This window comes from Bufo gargarizans, chromosome 10 (genome assembly GCF_014858855.1).
Source record: "Bufo gargarizans isolate SCDJY-AF-19 chromosome 10, ASM1485885v1, whole genome shotgun sequence".
NCBI lineage: Eukaryota > Metazoa > Chordata > Amphibia > Anura > Bufonidae > Bufo > Bufo gargarizans.
Window position 1 is genome coordinate 57,907,769 of NC_058089.1, and position 23,712 is coordinate 57,931,480.

Here is a 23,712-nt window from a genome sequence, read left to right on the forward strand (position 1 = left end):
CCGAAACGTCTCCACACCATGGGTAAATAAATGATTTGGACTTTGTTTTATCCTGCGTTGGAGTGCTGCTCTTTTTTGCATATGATATTTGGGTAAGCTTCAGCCCTCAGAGCGTGCACCCGGCTACTTTATACTGTATCGGTGCTGCCTCCAGTTTTTGTTTTGCTATATATATATATATATATATATATATATATACACACACACATATATATATATATATATTAGTGGGGAGAGTAAGTATTTGATGCACTGAAAGGTCCAGCAGGGTATTGCCGCTGCATCCTTGCACGGTTGGACACTGGCAGCACTGTTTTAATAGTGTCAGAGACACATTTCCAACTGGTAGCACCCATCTGGACCTTAATTTCAAACTACTAGTAATGGTAGCCCATCTCAACCTTGTGCAGGTTTACAATTTTGTGCCTGCTGTCCCTAGACAGCCCTTCAGTTTTGGCCATGGTGGAGAGGTTGGAATGTGATTGATTGAGTGTCTGGACAGGTGTCTTTTATACAAGTAACAAATTCAAACAGATGCAATTAATACAGGTAATGAGTGCAGGGTCGGGGGGCTTCTTATAGAAAAACTAACAGGTCTGTAAGAGCCACAATTCTTGCTGGCTGGTAGGTGATCAAATGCAGATTTCATGCAATAAAATGAAAATTAATTATTTAAAAATCATACAATGTGATTATATATATATATATATATATATATATATATAGATTTAGATTCTGCCTCTCAGATTCTGTTGAAGTGTACCTACGATAAAAATTACAGACCTCTCCATTCTTTGTAGGCGGGAAAACTTGCAAAATTGCCAGTGTGTCAAATACTTATTTCCCTCACTGTATATATGAAGTGCTAGAAGTTATGAATAAATTACTAGTAGTTTTAAATAAAGGTCCAGATGGGTGTTACCAGTTAGAAGTGTGTCTCTGCACGGTCTGCCAGTGTCGCAAGGACACACCGGTAATGTTCTGCTGGGCCTTTTTTCAAACTGCTATCAATTCAGATACTAGATACTAACCCACTACCCAAATACCAAAAGGAGTACATGTCTATTAAAGACAAGGGATTAAATGTGTTTTCTTATACCCAAAAGGTGCATGATTTCCTGTCTGTGGAGGCACCGATAACACAGATCATCCATACACTACCCAAAACACATAAGATTGTAAACCCACTCCCACTGCCACCTATAGGACTCGCAATTACAACCTCTAGTCCGAAGATTGCCAGGATACATCCGGGATACTATGGATGTATTAAGGGCTCTACATGACAAAAAATGGGGTTGTGGTTTTTCATTGGATGTAGTCTCATTGTACCCTTCCATATACCATGAATTTGCCATTTTGGCTTTGAAATTTCACCTTCATAAATATAGCAGACACACACCCGAGCTTGTAGATTATCTTTCTGAGGTCACATTTTTTCTCATGACCCGCAATAATTTTTATTTTGATAAGAAATTTTATCTGCAAACAAAGGGTGTGTCAATGGGGGCTAAGTATTCACCTTCCCTTGCTAATATCACAATGGCCTACTGGGAGGAGCGGTATATTTTTTCTGTTGGGAATCCGTTTATGGAGGCGGTGGTCCGCTATGGCAGATACATCGACAATATGCTCATTATATGGGGCGCCGGTGTGTCTGCCAAACCAGATTTTGTCGACTATGTTAACGACAACCCTTATAATAATAAATTTGTACATTTTGTTGTTCCCCATACTGTCGTTATTTTAGTCCTTATATTGAACGGTATACCGGATTGCAATATTTGCACAGAAACATTCTGCAAACCAATTTCGGGTAATATCATACTGAAGTCTACTAGTCATCACCCCAGACATACAATTAGGCCATTCCAATAGGTGAATTCACCCGTGCACGTAGAAATTGCAGTACTGATGCGGCTTTTATACGGGAATCTCAGACTATTTGGAAAATGAGAGGCTACCCTAATTGGATGCTTTACAGAGCTCACCGTATAGCAGGAAGAATTTGCTGTTTAAAACCAATACTGTTAAACCTGATATTAGTTATGACATCCGTACTAATAATTAATAAAAATAAAAATAAAATAAAAAGGACAGAATCTACGATGATAAAATAGACAAACCAACCTTAGTCCTTACATACAGCCGGCAGCTTCCTGAAATCCAGCGAGTGGTCAGGAAATATCTTCCGATACTTGATGATGACGATACTTATATAACACTTTGAAAAATGGATGTCGAATTGTCGCGAGGAGGTCCAAAACTCCGGCCAATTCTTTATCTCCATCATTATTCACACGTACTCGATTAAAAATGAAAGTACTGAGATTCAGGGGTTTCACTAAAGGCGGGGGTCATCCCTGCAAGACTTGCAAATATGCAGTTCAAACTACTGAATTTGACAATTCCCCACACACAAGCACGTTTCCCATACGCAATTATATTAATTGTAATACATCGGCGTAATTTACGCCATTAAATGCATCCTATGTGATCTAATGTACGTAGGGAGTACGAGTAGACAATTTAAAACGAGATGGCGCAAACATCTTAATACCAATAGCCTATGTACTTTTGCATTTGAGAAAGTGACGACACTAGCAAGGGGAGGTAACATTAAGAAAAAAAAATCTTGCTACATAAAGCCTTTTGGGTCCTTACTCTGAATGCTAGGTCTCCATTCAGACTGAATCAGAAAAAAGAACTCATGCACTTGTATTAGATGTCGCAATTACCTTTCTGATTTAATAATACTATCTATATCCGGTATGTAATAAGGCTGTTTTGGTGTCAATGGTCATTTTGGGAAGGAATTATTGTGGGGGTAGTTTTGCCCTTCCCCTCTCCTTTCACCCTGTTTTTAAATGTATTAGTTTAAAGTGTGATGGGAATGAGGACCATGTGCACACTATGTGGGTTTGAATTATTATAGAATTAGTCCTAACATCCCCGTGATTTGGGTCGGAGATGTTCTGGATGGAGTTACTTTCTTATAACCAATACATTGTACTATGTGTGCACATGTGTTCTACCTTAGTTTTTAATTCTTTGCAGGGTTAATGTCACTTGTTCGTTGGGTGTAGTTTGTCCATACCAGAAATTGCGGTCTTCTCTGCCCCCACCTCCATTGTTTCACTGGAGGCGGAGGCTTATAAGAGCCGCACATATCGGACAAAACAAAGTGGTCATGAGTAAGAACCTGGTGGTTCGAAACATCAATCTGATGGGAGGTGAAGTCCACTACGTTTTACTTATCATGTGAATATCGGAATAAAGACGCTGCAGCGTTTGATCTGCCCCGTGCTGGAACTTTTTTTGTTATGCTCGTGAAGAGCCGGCCTTGGCTTTATCCATGCACAGAAGAATTGGGTGAGCTGGACTAATACAGGTCCTTCTCAAAAAATTAGCATATTGTGATAAAGTTCATTATTTTCTGTAATGTACTGATAAACATTAGACTTTCATATATTTTAGATTCATTACACACCAACTAAAGTAGTTCATGTTTTAACCCCTTAAGGACTCAGCTTTTTGCAAATCTGACCAGTGTCCCTTTAAGTGCTTATAACTTTAAAACACTTTGACTTATCCAGGCCATTCTGAGATTGTTTTTTCGTCACACATTGTACTTCATGACACTGGTAAAATGAAGTCAAAAAAATTATTTTTTTTGCATAAAAAATACCTAATTTACAAAAAATTTGGAAAAATTAGCAAATTTCAAAGTTTCAGTTTCTCTACTTCTGTAATACATAGTAATACCCCCAAAAATTGTGATGACTTTACATTCCCCATATGTCTACTTCAGGTTGGAATTATTTTGGGAATGATATTTTATTTTTTGGGGATGTTACAAGGTTTAGAACTTTAGAAGCAAATATTGAAATTTTTCAGAAATTTACAAAAACCCAATTTTTAGGGACCACTACAGCTCTGAAGTCACTTTGCGAGGCTTACATAATAGAAACCACCCAAAAATGACCCCATTCTATAAACTACACCCCTCAAGGTATTCAAAACTGATTTTACAAACTTTGTTAACCCTTTAGGTGTTGCACAAGAGTTATTGGCAAATGGGGATGAAATTTGAGAATTTCATTTTTTTGCCTAATTTTCCATGTTAACCCATTTTTTCCACTAACAAAGCAAGGGTTAACAGCCAAACAAGACTGTATCTTTATTGCCCTGACGCTGCCGTTTACAGAAACACCCCATATGGGGCCGTAAACTACTGTACGGCCAGACAGCGGGGCGTAGAGTGAAAGGTGCGCCGTTTGGTTTTTGGAAGCCAGATTTTGCTGGACTGGTTTTTTGACACCATGTCCCATTTGAAGCCCCCTGATGCACCCCTAGAGTAGAAACTCCCTAAAAGTGACCCCATCTAAGAAACTACACCCCTCAAGGTATTCAAAACTGATTTTAAAAACTTTGTTAACCCTTTAGGTGTTGCACAAGATATAATGGAAAATAGAGATACAATTTCAAAATTTCACTTTTTTGGCAGATTTTCCATTTTAATATATTTTTTCAAGTAACAAAGCAAGGGTTAACAGCCAAACAAAACTCATTATTTATGGCCCTAATTCTGTAGTTTACAGAAACACCCCATATGTGGTCGTAAACTGCTGTACGGGCACACGGCAGGGCGCAGAAGGAAAGGAATGCCATACGGTTTTTGGAAGGCAGATTTTGCTGGATTGGTTTTTTTACACCATGTCCCATTTGAAGCCCCCCTGATGCACCCCTAGAGTAGAAACTCCAAAAAAGTTACCCCATTTTAGAAACTACGGGATAAGGTGGCAGTTTTCTTGGTACTAGTTTAGGGTACATATGATTTTTGGTTGCTCTATAATATTACACTTTTTGTGCGGCAAGGTAACAAGAAATAGCTTTTTTGGCACCGTTTTTTTTTTGTTATTTACAACATTCATCTGAAAGGTTAGATCATGTGTTAATTTTATAGAGCAGGTTGTCACGGACGCGGCGATACCTAATATGTATACTTTTTTTTTATTTATGTAAGTTTTACACAATGATTTCATTGTTAAAACAAAAAAAGTTTTAGTTTCTCCATAGTCTAAGAGCCATAGTTTTTTCAGTTTTTGGGCGATTATCTTATGTAGGGTCTCATTTTTTGCGGGATGAGATGGCTGTTTTATTGGCACTATTTTGGGGTGCATATGACTTTTTGATCGCTTGCTATTGCACTTTTTGTGACGTAAGATGACAAAAAATTGCTTTTTTTAAACCGTTTTTATTTTTATTTTTTTATGGTGGTCACCTGAGGGGTTAACTCATGGGATATTTTTATATAGCCGGTCGATACGGACACGGCGATACCTAATATGTATACTTTTTTTTTATTTATGTAAGTTTTACACAATGATTTCATTGTTAAAACAAAAAAGTTTTAGTTTCTCCATAGTCTAAGAGCCATAGTTTTTTCAGTTTTTGGGCGATTATCTTATGTAGGGTCTCATTTTTTGCGGGATGAGATGGCTGTTTTATTGGAACTATTTTGGGGTGCATATGACTTTTTGATCGCTTGCTATTGCACTTTTTGTGACGTAAGATGACAAAAAATTGCCTTTTTTAAACCGTTTTTATTTTTATTTTTTTATGGTGGTCACCTGAGGGGTTAACTCATGGGATATTTTTATATAGCCGGTCGATACGAACACGGCAATACCTAATATGTATACTTTTTTTTATTTATGTAAGTTTTACACAATGATTTAATTTTTGAAACAAAAAAAATGATGTTTTAGTGTTTCCATAGTCTAAGAGCCATAGTTTTTTCAGTTTTTGGGCGATTATCTTATGTAGGGTCTCATTTTTTGCGGGATGAGATGGCTGTTTTATTGGCACTATATTGGGGTGCATATGACTTTTTGATCGCTTGCTATTGCACTTTTTGTGACGTAAGATGACAAAAAATTGCTTTTTTTAAACCGTTTTTTTTTTTTTTTTTTTACGGTGGTCATCTGAGGGGTTAACTCATGGGATATTTTTATAGAGCCGGTCGATACGGACACGGCGATACCTAATATGTATACTTTTTTTTATTTATGTAAGTTTTACACAATGATTTAATTTTTGAAACAAAAAAAATGATGTTTTAGTGTTTCCATAGTCTAAGAGCCATAGATTTTTCAGTTTTTGGGCGATAATCTTGGGTAGGGTCTCATTTTTTGCGGGATGAGATGCCGGTTTGATTGGCACTATTTTGGCGTACATGCGACTTTTTTGATCACTTTTATTACCTTTTTTGGGAAGTAAGGTGGGCATAATTTAAATTTTCTCATAGTTTTTATTTTTTTATTTTTATGGCGTTCACCGTGCGGGGAAAGTAACATGACCGTTTTATAGATCAGGTCGTTACGGACGCGGCGATACCAAACATGTGTAGGGAATTTTATTTTTTTCATTTTTAATTAGTGATAAATGTGTTTTTTGATTTTCACTTTTTTTTCACTTTTTCTTACTTTTTTTTGGACCCAGACCCACTTGGTTCTTGAAGATCCAGTGGGTCTGGTGTCTGCATAATACAGTACAGAACCTATATAGGGTTCTGTACTGTATTTTACTTACACTGAATAGATCTATGCTTTCAGCATAGATCTGTTCAGCACCATGGACAGCAGGACGCCTGAGTAGGGGTCCTGTTGCCATGGGAACCTTCCCCGTCTGCCACAACTTCGCAGACGGGGAAGGGTAAGGACTGGGGCTTCGGGGGGCTGTCTGGGGGCTCTCTCCCTCTCCCATCGGGGGGCTGCAAAGGCACAGCAGCCCCCCGATGGGAGAGGGAGAGAGCCGCATCTTACTGTTAACTCTTTCCATACAGCGATCTGTATGGAAAGGGTTAAACGGCTGACATCCATTCACAGATGTCAGCCGTTTATACCAGGGTGCCAGCAATGTGCTGGCACCCTGGTATACCCACTAGAAGTCAACGATTATTCGGCGGGAGGCGGGCGGGGGATCGCGATCCCGCCTGCCGCACCGCCCGCCTCCCGCACCGCCCACACCGCCCGCAACACCCCCCCCCTGCACCTCCCACCATGCTAAAATCATGCAGGGGTGCAGGGGGGGTGATCACTATAGATTTGTGCCACACTAAAGTTTCTGATCGCCGCGGTCAGGGACCGCGGCGATCAGAAACAGCAGAAATAGCAACAAACCGCAGGTCTGAATTGACCTGCGGTTTGCTGCGATCGCCGATACGGGGGGGTCATATGACCCCCCCAGGCGTTGTGGCAGGATGTCGGCTGAATGATTTCAGCCGGCATCCTGTGCGGATTAACCCCTGGGGCGCCACAATCTCAATTTAAACTCATGACGTACCGGTACGTCATGGGTCCTTAAGGACTCGGAAAACATGCCGTACCGGTACGTCATGGGTCCCTAATTGGTTAATATTGATGATTTTGGCATACAGCTCATGAAAACGCAAATTTCCTATCTAAAAAAATTAGCATATTTCATCCGACCAATAAAAGAAAAGTGTTTTTAATACAAAAAAAGTCAACCTTCAAATAATTATGTTCAGTTATGCACTCAATACTTGGTCGGGAATCCTTTTGCCGGAATCACTGCTTCAATGCGGCGTGGCATGGAGGCAATCAGCCTGTGGCACTGCTGAGGTGTTATGGAGGCCCAGGATGCTTCGATAGCGGCCTTAAGCTCATCCAGAGTGTTGGGTCTTGCGTCTCTCAACTTTCTCTTCCCAATATCCCACAGATTCTCTATGGGGTTCAGGTCAGGAGAGTTGGCAGGCCAATTGAGCACAGTAATACCATGGTCAGTAAACCATTTACCAGTGGTTTTGGTACTGTGAGCAGGTGCCAGGTCGTGCTGAAAAATGAAATCTTCATCTCCATAAAGCTTTTCAGCAGATGGAAGCATGAAGTGCTCCAAAATCTCCTGATAGCTAGCTGCATTGACCCTGCCCTTGATAAAACACAGTGGACCAACACCAGCAGCTGACATGGCACCCCAGACCATCACTGACTGTGGGTACTTGACACTGGACTTCAGGCATTTTGGCATTTCCCTCTCCCCAGTCTTCCTCCAGATTCTGGCACCTTGATTTCCGAATGACATGCAACAGTCCAGTGCTGCTTCTCTGTAGCCCAGGTCAGGCGCTTCTGCCGCTGTTTCTGGTTCAAAAGTGGCTTGACCTGGGGAATGCGGCACCTGTAGCCCATTTCCTGCACACACCTTTACACGGTGGCTCTGGATGTTTCTACTCCAGACTCAGTCCACTGCTTCCGCAGGTCCCCCAAGGTCTGGAATCGGTCCTTCTCCACAATCTTCCTCAGGGTCCGGTCACCTCTTCTCGTTATGCAGCGTTTTCTGCCACACTTTTTCCTTCCCACAGACTTCCCACTGAGGTGCCTTGATACAGCACTCTGGGAACAGCCTATTCGTTCAGAAATTTCTTTCTGTGTCTTACCCTCTTGCTTCAGGGTGTCAATGATGGCCTTCTGGACAGCAGTCAGGTCGGCAGTCTTACCCATGATTGCGGTTTTGAGTAATGAACCAGGCTGGGAGTTTTTAAAAGTCTCAGGAATCTTTTGCAGGTGTTTAGAGTTAATTAGTTGATTCAGATGATTAGGTTAATAGCTCGTTTAGAGAACCTTTTCATGATATGCTAATTTTTTGAGATAGGAATTTTGGCTTTTCATGAGCTGTATGCCAAAATCATCAATAGTAAAACAATAAAAGGCTTGAAGTACTTCAGTTGGTGTGTAATGAATCTAAAATATATGAAAGTCTAATGTTTATCAGTACATTACAGAAAATAATGAACTTTATCACAATATGCTAATTTTTTTAGAAGGACCTGTACATTAATTTTTTGAACTGCTATAAATTCAGTCATAAAATCTAGCAGGACTAATAAAGGAAATGAGTCACAATAATAGATGCTCCAAAACAATAAGAAAACAAGGAGTTACTAAGAAGAGATGACATGTCCTCTTTAAAAAAACACTATGAATTAAGGGACTGGGGTACCATTACTATTGGGGGTATTAAATGCAAATAGCCACATTTTCAAGTTTTCTGACCAGGTTTAGGTTTCATGACCATATTACAGGTTCACACCTTACATGTTCGAATATATGTATCACTGGATAACCAGGATTTTTACACAACAACATTATGTGGTATTATGTCACAAGATGTCTATCCTATATAAATCCATGTGTGGCCACCCTGTGGTTGTTTTGTAAATTGCAACCTGTCACAGGTTTTACTAGCATGATATCTTATTCAATTGAAAGAGAAACAAACTTGATGTAAGGTAAGTGGGGTCCTACCATAATTCCACGTATCTCTGATCCCTTCTGGAGGCATGCTAAGTATTCTTGTGTAGGATTCTAAAAGGATCTACAATACATGCAAATATTCATGCCAAGCTTCACCAAGTGCCGTATAACATGCTGCAGAAACAGTTCAGCGGTATGTAACAAATTTGCCACCTAAGAAGAAAGCCTAGAAGATTATCTAAACAGAGGACTGTCACAGATTGAAGAACGACTAACAATACTTGATGTATGGTGTTAAAGATAAAGGCTGACATCAGAGAATATGAGAGGTTACACCTTGGTGACTTCTGATGGACCAATTACAGTACATTTCCAACACCTATATTCATGCTCTGTGAGGACTGGGAGATTTATCAATAGTGCTGAATGGTGTGACTATAAAAATATGCAACATTGAGTAAGTGGTGTGATACATTTATTGAGATTCACTGGGCATTACACATTTTTCTCTTCCCTATGCTACCACATAGGCTACAGGACTTTCCCTAGCTTTCTTCAACATATCAGTAGATGGATGGCACAAGATGACTGGCTTTTCATAGAAACATGAGTTTGTGATATTATGCTGCTAGATGTCTATCTATACGTGTTACTGTGTGGCCATCCAGTGGATGTGCTGTGAATTGCAGTATTTTAAGGGTTTTGCAAGCATGTGCTGATATTGTATTGAATTCGTTGCACGTCAAATTATAGCCCGAATTTTTTTCTTTGCCTATATAGTACAGGGTAGGTCATTATTAAGGAATACGATAGATGCTTTTCGCGTGTGTCTTGTGTATACCTGTTTTATTTGATGTGCAATTTGTATATGGTCTGCCAACTTTGTTCTCTCTTTCCCTCAGGTTGCCCTAATAAATCCTATATTTCCCATCATAACTGGCTTTGCAGAGACAGAGGGGACAGAGTCTAACCACAGTGTACTTCTCAGAGTCCTGTGTAGTGGCAGCCATAGCAGATCAGTGACACAGAACTGCAGTCCCCTCACACTGTAGGATCTCCATGGTTTCTGTCCACAGGGGCGTAGCTATAGCGGGAGCAGAGGTAGCAGTCGCTACCGGGCCCAGGAGCCTGAGGGGGCCCAAAGACCCTTGTGCTGCATAAGAAGACACACAAAGCACTGAGGGAAGGGGGGCCCAAGCCTAACTCTTGCACCAGGGCCCATGAGCCTTTAGCTACTGCCCCTGTCTGTCCTGTAATGTCTATCTTCCTTATCAGCTCTTACATGCAGGAGGCAGGGAGACCAGTGAGTAGCTAAACCTCATGGAAGGTCAGCACACACATAGTAGATACAACGTGAGTTGAGAGGGTTGTATTATTACAGCTAATGACTGTCTGCACTCACCTACTATATGTCTGCTCCATTAGATGGGGGAGACATTATATCGTCAACAGATTACAGGAATGTGCAGAGTAACATGGACAGAGAGGGGCCTAAGAGCTGTCAGGAGGGATTTGATAGGTGATGATGTTAATTCATAAAAAGGTTCAAAAAGTATGGATGGAACTGTGTTAGGATGTAACACACTGCACTGCTAGAATAGTGGTGGTGAGTTAGGAATACATGCTAAAATTTAGTGCTTCTTTAACCAAATTTGAAATTTGAGACCCCTTTGAGAAACATGCATTGCAATTATTTGCTGCTGTTAAGGATTGGGTTTACACAGCTATACATTTACTTATATATACATTATTAATTAATTAATTAATTTTTTCTAAAAATACCGGTATCTTTTTTTAAATTCCTTCCTGGCATGTACTTATTTTGAAGTAATTCATGACATAATTTAAACAAATCTTTCAAGATTCATTTCGACAATTTTTTTTAGAACAATGCAGTAGGTATCTGAGGAAGAAGGCAACACGTCTCCAAAATGTGTTATGCATGATTTTATTGTTTTAATAAATTATTTAACTGATATTAACTGATGGTGCTAGTATTGGGTCTCCACTGGAAGGCCGGTCGGCAAAGCTGAGTATTACCTTGAGTCTGGAGTCATTATGCACTGAACAGAGTTGTGCTTGTAATTACACAACACTCTTTGAACAAGTTCAGATATCGAACCAGAAATCCAAAGCAGCTAGGAAGATCATGTTCCTCATCTCCACATAAGCACACAAACAATCACTGCAAGCTGGCCACGTTGCCTCTCTCTCTCTCTCTCCTGGCTTCCTTCTCCTGTAATCCCTCTCAGAGACAAACCAGAGAAGATCCAAGATAGTTAATTACTGCAACACTAGTTCAGCCAAGGATATTTATTATACGTATTATTATACTTACAGGATATTATATAAAACATGCATGTAATAAAACCAGAGTGTGGCAAAACCTGGTGGTCTACTTCAATAGATCCTGCAGTGCCCAAAAAACTGTGGACTCTGGACAATACTTTTTTTTTATTCTATAGACAATACTCTTTGAGCTGGTGGTCAGTAAATGTGTTAACACTCTACTGGGGCTGTATACTTGATGGATATTTCACATCAGACAACTTTATTTCCTACAAAGTCCACATAACACCAAACACACAATATCATAATGGGTGTTGGATAAAAGCCTAAGTGCCCCCAATGTCAAAGACTTACGAAAGAGGTCCTGCCTCACTGAAGCAACCTCAAGAAATAAAGTACTCAGGTTTTCCTACGGGTCGTCTTTTTGCGCCTGTGAGCCAACTGTATGTAATAAGACCAACATGGGTCTATCTCCTCTCATCATCTCTTATTCATATGATACTCCCCAAGTTGGTTGGAGACCGTCATCTGGAGGATTCCAAAAGAATGGCACCGGCAGCACCAACCATCTCATACTGAACAAACCATAACACCAATGCACCAATCACCATAGAATGGGTTAGAGCATTATATACTCCTTCTAAGGACCCCAATGTCAAACATACCCTATGAGCAGTGAAAAGAAAACATTCCAGCACACAAGTAAATCCACACGGTTGTTCGTCTTTTTTGGTCTTCAAAATAAAATCACGTACAGCATGTATCTGCACCCACCACCGTGGACGGTTAACATGTTTCGGACCTTACATGGTCTTTAACCATAAACTGACAGGTTATTATTATGATTAAGGACCGTGTAAGGTCCGAAACATGTTAACCGTCCGCGGTGGTGGGTGCAGATACATGCTGTTCGTGATTTTATTTTGAAGACCAAAAAAGACGAACAACCGTGTGGATTTAACTGTGTGCTGGAACGTTTTCTTTTCACTGCATCTATCAAGACTGGTCCGGTCGAGTTCCGTGCACCTTAGCTGGTATGGTGAGCTGGAAAAGCAATTTCTCTACATACCCTATGGGCGCCTACTTCCTCCTAATTCATCAGTGATCTATAAGTGGTCTATTATAATTGCATCTATAATACAAGACCCACCCCAAAAAGTCTAAAAGTCTTATCCATACTGACAACAAAAATTATTCATTTAATGATTACCAATCAGTTTCGGCAAACATCAATTGGCATGGTTTACCGTACATTGAATATACCTGCCGATACATCCTAGCATTGCAAAACAAAAGCCAATAATTAGTCCCACAAATGAGTGTTGTCAGAAGACAACTTCAAGGTATTTAATGAGGAAAGCGTCTATTTCCAGCATACTGTACATGTGACCGCACATAGCTCGCAGTAATTACCCAGTAAACGTGTTAACACTCTACTGGGGCTGTACACACTTGATGGATACATCACATTAGACAACTTTCTTTCCAACAAAGTCCATGGAACAACAAACACCCACTATCATAATGTATAACAATAATTGATATGGATTTTAAACACCACTGTAATAGACAAGAAAATGGATTTCACACAAGCACCGGGGACTTTTGCCGCATCACATAATTTCACCAAGTACAGAACATATTTTATAAAATCACCCATCAGAAAAGATGTCTCCTCTTCCTGCAGTTATTGTCAAACTTCATGAAGGTTTTATCATGATCACTTCTCGGAATAACAATTCTTTCTAGAAATACTTCACATTTTATCCATCCCACATTGCAGAAAATTCTACCAACATTTGTTCCCAGAGTTCAAGTGACTTTGGTTTTAAAGGGAATGTCCACCTATAAAGTAAAACTGATCGCATATGAGTAAGTCCAAAGTTAGAGAGGTAGCCAAAGTTTTGGAATTATATTTTACTTATGTACTGACAGAAATATCAGCGGTTTTGTCGAGGAGGCCATTTTTTGGTGACAATTATAGCCATTAACAGTTATATAGACATTGACAAGTAGAGTAACAGTAACTTAAACTTGTCATGCCATCGTTAAATGTTATTTTAATATAATTCAGCTTAAAAACCTAGTTGCTTTTGTAATTTACTTTCTGTCAAAAAAAATGGTCACATTATTAGTAATGTGCACGTCCTCCTACCGTGGTTGACACTCATGCTTAGCGCCATGCTTCAACTACCACTAGCCTTGTCTACTGTTAGAAGCTGCAACCGAAAGGACACAGCCTCTGATTTGTGCTAGGGAGAGACCTGCAGCAGAAAGGACACCCCCTCTGAGCTTTAATAAGACGAGAGCTTCAGCAGGAAGGACATATCCCCTGAGAAATGACACACGCCCTGAGCTACCATCCTGAAGAGAATTTAGGAGCAATGCATGTTGAGATCTCTTGATCCATACAAGATACTGATTTTTAAATTTTTAACTTCAATCATGGGATAATTCTTTTAAGTCAACTATGATTTGGTCTGCTAATTCAAAGGAGATTAACCATACGACCACGTCCTGTAGTTGATGTCCTCCAAACCTGAATAGACACATGCTATGTATACTGTTGATTGCCTTTTTTAGGCAATTAAGTGCTGTCAGGACTCCTAGTGAGAAACGTCTACTACATATCTCCACAGAGTGATTGACAGTGCTTCTTGCATGCATTTATATACAGGAAGATCTGGTAATCACTGCGTGCTGGAGGGCAGGCAAGAATCATAGTCTTTCTCTATGTGTCTTGGTAGCATTGAAAGAGCTTTCAACATGCAAATACTAAATAAGATAACTTTAAAAAAAAAAAACGATATATCCCCGAGCCTCTTCTCCATCTTCCATCCTGTCCTATGTTGCTTGTTCCAACAAACAACTAGTGATGAGTGAACCCGTGGTTCACTGGGTTCGGCAAACTTCAGGTCAAAATTTGCCCCGAACCCCACTGAAGTCCATGGGGACCCGAACTTGACTTTATTATTATCCGTTATTAATATGGTTATATCAGAAAATAATAGCATTCTTAAGACAGAATGCAAAACAACATGGCCATTTAGGGGTTAAAAAAACAACAACAACTCACCTCATCCACCTGATTGCGCTGCAGCAGCTTCTTCTATCTTCACTGAACAGGACCTGCCAAAGGATCTGCGATATGCGTGATGACGTCATCACCTGGGAGAGAGCGGTGACGTTATCGCGCACATCGCAGGTCCTATGGCAGGTCCTGTTCAGTGAAGATAGAAGAAGCTGCTGCAGCGCGATCAAGTGGATGAGGTGAGTTGTTTTTTTAACCCCTAAATGGCCATATTGTTTTGCATTCTGTTTTAAGAATGATATTATTTTCTAATATCACCATGTTATAACGGAAAATAATGAAATCACCCGAACATCGAACCCAGGACTTCGCTCATCCCTACAAAAAACCCTTATTCATTATAGAATAATTTTTTTTTATGATTTTCTATTATAATTTCTTATAATTGCTTATGTTTTTCTGTTTATTGTCACGTAACAGAAACTTAAAGGGGTTGTGTCACTTCAGCAAATGGCATTTATCATGTAGAGAAAAATAACACAAGGCACTTACTAATGTATTATGATTGTCCATATTGCCTCCATTGCTGGCTTAATAACATTATACATTACTTGTATCCTGGGGGTCAAGACCACTCTGTAATCCATCAGTGGTGGTCATGCTTCACACTATAGGAAAAAGCATTGTCCTCTCTGGTGGCTGGAGCCGTGAGAGTATGCATAGTCCAGCACTTTTTCCTATAGCTTGAAAGCACGACCACCCCTGCTGGATTGCACATAACCCCGGTAAATGAGCAGTGTATAGTGTGACTAAGATCAACGCAGCCAAAGGACACACAAAGGGAAGCTGCCATTCTTTTGGCCATTGGTGGAATTGCGACACTAAGATATGTCAGAAGTTTTCTGATATGACAATTATACTTTAAAGGGGTTGTACACTCCTTTTATATTGATGGACTATCCTCAGAATAGTCCATCAACATCTGGTTGTTGAACGTGCAACATCCCACACCCACAGTGATCAGCTACTCAGGATAAGCTCTGGCATCCAAAATTGGCCAGGGGCGGACTGGCTATAGACCCTACAGAAAGATTTCTGGTGGACCTATGCCCAGGGGGCTGCCCAAGCCCTCCTCACGGACACATAATGATCTGATGCTCTACGCATTAATTAATGCTAGGAGAAACAATTACTTATGCTTCTGGCAATGGCTGCAGGTGCCCTCCTGAACTCAACTCAGGATAGTTATACAGTTGAGTACTATGGTGAGGGCAGTAGTATTTTATGCTGCACTGTGATATTTGGTTCTGCTGGGACGGGGCTGGGGGAACACCTACTTCTGTTGTCCCTGTCCACTTGTGTTGCCTCATTTCTGTTAATATGGACCCAACTACAACATGGGGACACTTTTAGATTTTTTTCCAGGGCTACTTTAAAGGGAACCTGTCACCAGTTTTATGGTGTCCTAACTAAGGGCAACATAAATAAGTGACTGATTCTCTTAGCAAAATGCTGGGTCACTTTCTTTAATAGTTAATCTGTCAACATCTTGTATTGAAAAGCTCCAGCTCATAATGATGAGTCATGAATATTCATGAGCTTCTGACTCTCCCCGCCCACCTGCTGCTGATTGACAGTTATTTTCCATATGAATCAGCAGCAGGTGGGCAGGGGAGTGGCTATAGCTCTGAATTAAAAAAACGCTGGACTCACTGACATCACGCTGGACTCAAATCAGCTCATTAGCATGCGGCATGTGGCATCTTTGTGTGTATATTATGAGGTAACCATCTGTCACACCAGTAAGTGAATACATCTAAGGCACTTTTTAGTAGTTAATGATTGTATATAATTAGTTAGATTATAATCAAATATCCACATGACAGGTTCCCTTTAAGTTCACAGTCCACCCCTGTTCACAGCTCCCTCCATTGTGTACTGGACAAAGGTGGTTGCTGCTACGCTACTCTCATTGAAGTGAATGCTGCAGTAACCAGCTCCTGAGGATAGCCCATCACTATAATTGCTTTTTTCCAAGGAATAAAAATCTGTCCTGGTCACGTAAGCTTTATTTTTCAAAGCTGGAAACACTGTGTGCTGTCCGCATCTGTTGTTCCGTTCCGTGGCCCTGCAAAAAAAGATAGAGCATGTCCTATTCTTGTCCGCAACCGTTGCGGTCAAGCTTAGGCATTCCTAATATAGCGCTGGTCATGTGCGGTCCGCAAATTGCAAAACGCACGCGGCCGGTATCCGTGTTTTGTGGATCCGCAATTTGCAGACCGCAAAACACTTACGGTCGTGTGAATGCACCCTTAATCGGTACATGTGTGAACCTGTTCCTGCATTTTATACTTTTTTTTGGCTTATATATATATATATATGTTCACACATATAACCCCAAATGCATAGTACTCCATCCTCAGCTATTTAAACATTTCCTTGTATGTATCTTGGAGCATACCGTGATCTAGTGAGCAGTATTTGATTCGATACACATGACATATGGACTGCAGGAGAAATCCTCCCGGGTTTTTGTGGAGTCCATGGATGCCTTTGTTTGCTTACACACCTGGTGATATGGCATTCCTTGACATTGTTAGGATCAGTCGCTCAGAGTATTGATTCAGATTGACTGCACTTTAAATGGCATGAATTTATATGCAAAATCCACTGGGAAAGCATTTTGAATTGAGATGAACATCTAATTGGAAAAACTAGGAGGGGTATGATCAGAGCACGACAGGGTCAATCATGTATAGAATATCAGCTACCCACTATGTGGTTTTTATACTGCAGAACAATTATGATCATGAAAGGGGTTATGCCATGACTGATGTAAATAATAAAATTTAGAGGTCATAAACATGGCAATCTCTTTCTAACAAAGCTAGAACAAGCCCTGTACCTCACATGGATCCAGAAATCTCCACATTCATTGCTCCATTGCAGCTAAGGAGGGCATGTCCTTTCTCAGGCAGTGTGTCCTTTCTGCTGCAGCTCTCTTCCTATCACAGCTCAGGGGGCATGTTCTTTCTTAAGGGCTGTGTCTTTTTTGCTGCAGCTCTCTTCCTATCACAGTTCAGAGGGCATGTCCTTTCTCAGGCAGTGTGTCCTTTCTGCTGCAGCTCTCTTCCTATCACAGCTCAGGAGGGCATGTCCTTTCTCAAGGGCTGTGTCTTTTTTGCTGCAGCTCTCTTCCTATCACAGTTCAGGGGGCATGTCCTTTATCAGGCAGTGTGTCCTTTCTGCTGCAGCTCTCTTCCTATCACAGCTCAGGAGGGCATGTCCTTTCTCAAGGGCTGTGTCTTTTTTGCTGTAGCACTCTCTGTGTAGCTGCGACAGCTTCTAACAAACAGTGACTGTTGAAGATTTAAACTGAGCGTGTGCGACCAGGTTAGTGAGGTGGACAAGAAATAAGGAAACAGCAGGTGGAGCTATACAGATACATTTATTGAATAACTCAGTGGCTATACTAAATTTTAATTCAATTGCAATTATAAAAGTATTCAGATCCAGGTGCCGGTATGAAAAAAGTTGGATATTTGTTTTATGGCATAACCCATTTAAAAGGCCACTTAACCAAAGGAGTAGACCAATATTAGAAAAACATGATCTGCCCTTTTTTTCCCAGAAACAGTGCCACTCATGGTCTGTGGCTATGTATGGTATTGCAGGACAGTCGCATGCTCTTATTGAGAATAAGATAAGAAACTAGACAACCCATAGGCAAGCATGCTTTTTTAAAATAAAACCCCTTATCTCAAGAACCCCTTTAAGGATATTGGGGGTCATTTATTAAGAAATATACGCCACTTTCTGACGTATTTTAGGTACAGATTTTGCCGCAAAGGGGTTTTGCACCACTTTTCCAAGGTGGCGGAAAAAGGGGGAGAGGAATTTTCTATGCCAGTTTATAGCGTAGAAAATGGTCTTAAAGTACACCAGCAAAGGAGCTGGCGTAGTTTAAACAGTGTCACATGGTAGGTGGAGCCAAGCGGCAAAGTTATGTAGAGGCATGGGGCATTATGACCAGCGTATAAATGAGACCCCCCCCCCCATTGTATCTACATTTGCTTAGAGTTGCTTGGGAGTAGCTTGCTCTGCTGTTGGGATTTTGACAGGACATTACCCTAAACTGAAACCAAAAGTGTGCCACACTGGATGGAATAAAATACCATCTTTATTATAACATGATCCATAAAAATTGATACAAAATGAATACAAGTTCATAACATTGAATGGGTATCTAAGCATATTAGATACGGTAACCCGGAGCCCTGGTACTGTCTATCCAAAAAAAGCCACTGAAGAACGACTGGTGTAGTAACTAAAGACGAGCAATATCCTGGACAGAAAGCAGTCACTGGTGTATAGATTGCTGAAAAAATATCAATAGCAGGGGAAGAAGGTTAGGATACTTTCAGATCTGTGCTTTCCTTTCCGGTGTTGAGATCCATCATAGGATCTTAATACCGGAGAAAAACGCTTCAGTTTTTTCCCATTCATTGTCGATGGAGACCAAACTGAACTAAACAGAACGGAATGTACCAGAATGCATTCCGTTCCGTTTGGTTTCGTTTTTGTGTGCGTCATGGGACACTGATCAAGGATCTTGGTCTGTTGCCACGTTCAATCACTGATCGTTGGTCACCACTGAAGCTAGTCGTTGGCTGTAGCAGAGCAGGTCACCCTGTCAAGCCATAATTTAAAAAGTTGAGGACCACATGGGAGCTAGCGTTCAGAACTGGAGTGGAGTTGAGCAGATAAGTATGAATCTTTCAACAGCGAGGCCAGGCTGAAGGCATCTCTTAAAAGTTAGTTATTCACAGAAAACCCTTGCCAATGTTATCTATGTTTCAATTATAATGGACCCAATCTATACATATCAAGAATGCTACTTAAAAAGGCTGTCTGGCTTTGGCTGTGTGCTGACTTGTGGAGGGAAGATAGTCTGCTCAGTACTAACTTCTCCATCAGCCTGCGCCATGTGACTTCCAAGACTGGATGCATGCTCTTCTGTTCAGCTCCCAACCTGGATGTGTTCCATAGTCTTCCTATTCAGCTGCATTCAGAGTATTCCACTGAACAGGAAGACCGAGGAACACCTTTAGTCGAGACATGAGCGGAAGAACATCAAGTACTGGCAGTCAAGAGAGTGCAGCAAAGATGGCGGAATAAGTGAGTACTGAAAACTATATTCCCTCCAAGATCTTCTAGAATGCCCATATACTCCCTATTAAGAGGTTGACTTTTTCTTCAAACCCCTCCAGCGTGGCCAGACCAGTGGTGGTACTCTTACGGAACAGGTAAGTATGATTACCACCGCGAGTCCAACCATGCTGCGGAGATCTGAAGAAAAGGTCACCAGCGGTGAAGAACCCCTTTAAGTCTTCATCACTTTGTTGACCTGCTGTAAAATGTCTTTGCATCAAACAAGAATCGAAAGTCAGTTCTTCCTGATATAAAGTGGGACCTGTCATCTCCTCCGTTAGCTCTCACCGTTGATGTTGACAGGCAATTGTTTTAATGAGACAATGCGTGAAAGACTCTAGATTTTGTAATCTTAAGGAAGGGGGGGGGGGGGTTAATAAAGTAAAATCACTCGTACTGTCCATCTGGATGTGATTGGTAGGAAGGGCACAGTGAGGGCAGACTCCGCACTGCATGGCGCTGCCACACAGAACAATGACAGATATTGTACCGTCCACTGAACCAACTTTTCATTATTCAAACAGATAAGCAAGACTTTGTATATGACAGCGATATTCCAAAAAACAGCCTAGAATATCAATGTTACCGTAATCTCATCTGTAGTTAACCTGATAGGTTACAATAAGCCCCTGTTAAGAGGATTAACCCCGTAATGACCAAAGGAGACTACACTACTATACAGCTTCAATATGACTGCTTGCAGAAGACCTTAAAACCCATTGAGACATAGCAGAATGCAGTAAAATTGGCACTGAAAGTAGAATTTGGTTATCGAGGCCCAGACTCAATGACCCTACACATTAAAGCAGCGCAATTAACTGTCATATCGATAACCGACAGTACTACAAAAACATGGGTCAATACACATCCCAATAAAGCAATGTCACCCATTCCCTAGAACATGCCACGCTTATACTAGGAGGCAAATCTGAAAGTACCCACGCAACTTTACCAAAGTATTCCTGAAGCCCAAATATCATTCCATAGAAACCTTCATTAAAAATCAAATTTTTTTTTTTTTTATAATCCTTGAGCCAGGAAGAGATAACAACCTTCCAACTCTCAACGGTTAACACAGCATCTCTCCTACCCAGAGATGTTGCACGGAATTCATCAAATTTCTCAAAATGCCCTTACCCCATTCTAATACGACCTGGCAACTTGAACGAATTGCATTACAACGCTTAACCCCTGCAGTGCTGCAGCATCCGCTATGTGCCTCCACATCACTCTGCCACCCTAGAGCAGATGCCTTCAAAACTCCCCCCCAATGGAAAGTCACAGAGCTGTGCATGCTGCAAAATACAGCAACGCTCATAAAAAACCTAAAGGTAGTATCCCATACAATGCTCCCTGATAGAAAAACATGCTTTCTCTGCTCACCTGGTGCTGAAAACCATAGCAGGCAATAGAACGGATAGGAAGTAGCAAGCAGGGATAGATTTCATGCTGCAGCTCCCCTGGTCTGTGCTTGGAATTCTTTCCTCCCACCGTGCCTTGGTATAGAGTATTAGAAAGCCCTTCCTCAAGGCAGGATGTTCCAGTACAAAGGATAAGGGAAATGCAGACAGACTAACAGACTGGCTAATGAAAGCAACTCTAAGCTAGATGCAAGCTCCAAGTGTGATGTCACAGGCAACGGACCTGCTGCTGCAAGGCTCCTTGCCTGATAGTCTGTGATTATTCAACACTGTCACTCTATTGATGTCCTCAGGGGGTTGTTATTACTAGCAGTTTAAGTGGCAGCCAGGGAGAAAAGGGAGTATGCAAGGGGGTGGCACTTAACTCTTTGTACAACGTCATGTATCAATGCTAATGCCCCCCAGATCACGGAAACATTGTGGAATAATTAGTGAAGGATTTATACCTGATGGCCTTTGCACCCAATTAATTTGTGCACGTCCTATGGTAAGATCCATGCAGAAGATAAATATTAAACAACCGCCGATACGTAGACATTACCCATGGGATGGTGGCCATCAACAATGGATCACACCGCACACGCCGTAGATCAATGCCAGGTTGCTGGCATTCTTTGAAAGTGCAAATTGCCCTGGATAGCATTCAGCCTGCTGTAAATAAAATGGAGATCTGGCTCGTGGTGAGATTTAAGCCTTGCCATCATTAACATCCAGGATGAGGTTAAAGCAACATTAGGATTTTTTGTTGCAGAAATAATGGAGTAATATGAGCGCAGATGATTAGTTCTGGAAGAATGGAGGCTGACATCACTAATACACCAGTTACTGCAATATGTCCTCATCCTCACCATGGTACAAAAAGTTGCATATAGAGAAAAATGCTATTTTTTTTAAAAGATCGAAAATTCCCCGAATCCTAAGGCTACATACAGTAAAAAATGGACATGGAATGGATGTTTTTTTAATGGCCATCACATGTCCATTTTAAGACTAATGGTGGTCTATGGGGTTATTCACACAGCAGTTTTTTTGACAGTGAAAAACGGACGTAAAAAAATTGAACATGTTCTATCTTGTCCGTTTTTCACTGACCCCATACAATTCAATGGGTCTGTTTTTAAGACCCGCTTGTCAGAAAGGCATGAGTGATAAAAAAAAGGTCAGTTAAAAATGGAACGTTTTTTTCACTCTCCTGCTGTAACCTTAGAATTATTTTTGTATTTTTTTTTCTCATAGGGAATAATAAATAAATACATAAAAATAAATAAACAAACACATAAATAAATACACTTGTATGGATACGCAGAAAACTTACAGCCTCTTAGTACTTTCACACTAGCGTTAAAGTTTTCCGGTATTGAGTTCTGTCACAGGGGCTCAATACCGGAAAAAAAAACTGATCAGTCTTATCCTAATGCATTCTGAATGGAGAGCATGCCATTCAGTATGCATCAGGATGTCTTCAGTTCAGTCACTTTCACGGTATTTGGCCGGAGAAAATACCGCAGTATGCTGCAGTATTTTCTCCGTCCAAAATTCCGGAACACTTATTTTCCATTGAAACTAATTAATGCCGGATCCGGCAACAAGTTTTCCGGCAAACCAGATGACACCGGAGAGTCGGATCTGGTATTTCAATGCATTTGTTAGACAGATCCGCATCCAGATCCGTCTACAAATGGTATCCGTTTGCACAAGGATTTCTGGATCCGGCAGGCAGCTCCGGCGACGGAACTGCCTGCCGGATCTTCACAACGCAAGTGTGAAAGTACCCTCTGTTTGTGGCCCTAAAGTCAATGCTAACACTTCTTCCCGCAGCACTGGCTGGGATTTGCAGTTCTTACTGAAGATTCACTAACATCTTACCTATTACAGGCTGCAAATGGTGCCAAAAAGTTGCTTATATAGTATTCCAGGATGACAAGTGACATGACTGATGGTTCATGTAATGAACATTCCTGATTAGCTGATTTAGTCGGCAACTTGCTGGCATCACCCAATCTTGCCCATCAGCCGATCCTCTCCAAAGCTCAACAAAGCAATTAACACATCTCTAATGACACCGATGCACCTTAGCAAATTGCGGAATTCTATAATTTATTAGGTAATTGTAAGACAGGTTATAATGGCCCTCCATTAAATGGTAAATTACATCATTATAATAGTGTAATATATACATTTTAACTCTTATTTTATAACCTGATGCAATCATAGTATGCATCACTAGTGATGGACGAACATCGGCCGGGACGGTACACGAACGCGATCGAGCAAATTACATCAAATGTTCGTGAACTGCAAGTTCGCGGCAGGCCCCATTCACTTTAATGGCAGGCGAACCTGAAAAACTTTCAGTTCATATTTGCAGCCACCAAATACTTACTAGAAGTGCACAAATCGTCCAACAACATGGACAGTGACATACCAGAGGGGGGATCAATGGCAAAAATTCCCACAAAAAAAGATGTATTTTAATCAGGGGCCA

The 23,712-nt window shown here is 40.9% G+C and overlaps 1 protein-coding gene across 1 annotated transcript in view; it reads right to left on the minus strand.

Moving 5' to 3' along the window:
• Positions 1–21,410, minus strand: part of LUZP2 (leucine zipper protein 2) — a 586,300-nt gene extending 564,890 nt beyond the window's left edge. The window contains exon 1 of the mRNA XM_044269274.1: positions 21,190–21,410. Within this exon, the coding sequence (XP_044125209.1) occupies positions 21,190–21,254 (65 nt within the window). The 5' untranslated portion in view covers positions 21,255–21,410. The remainder of the gene's footprint in view (positions 1–21,189) is intronic.
• Positions 21,411–23,712: the final 2,302 nt, after the last annotated feature.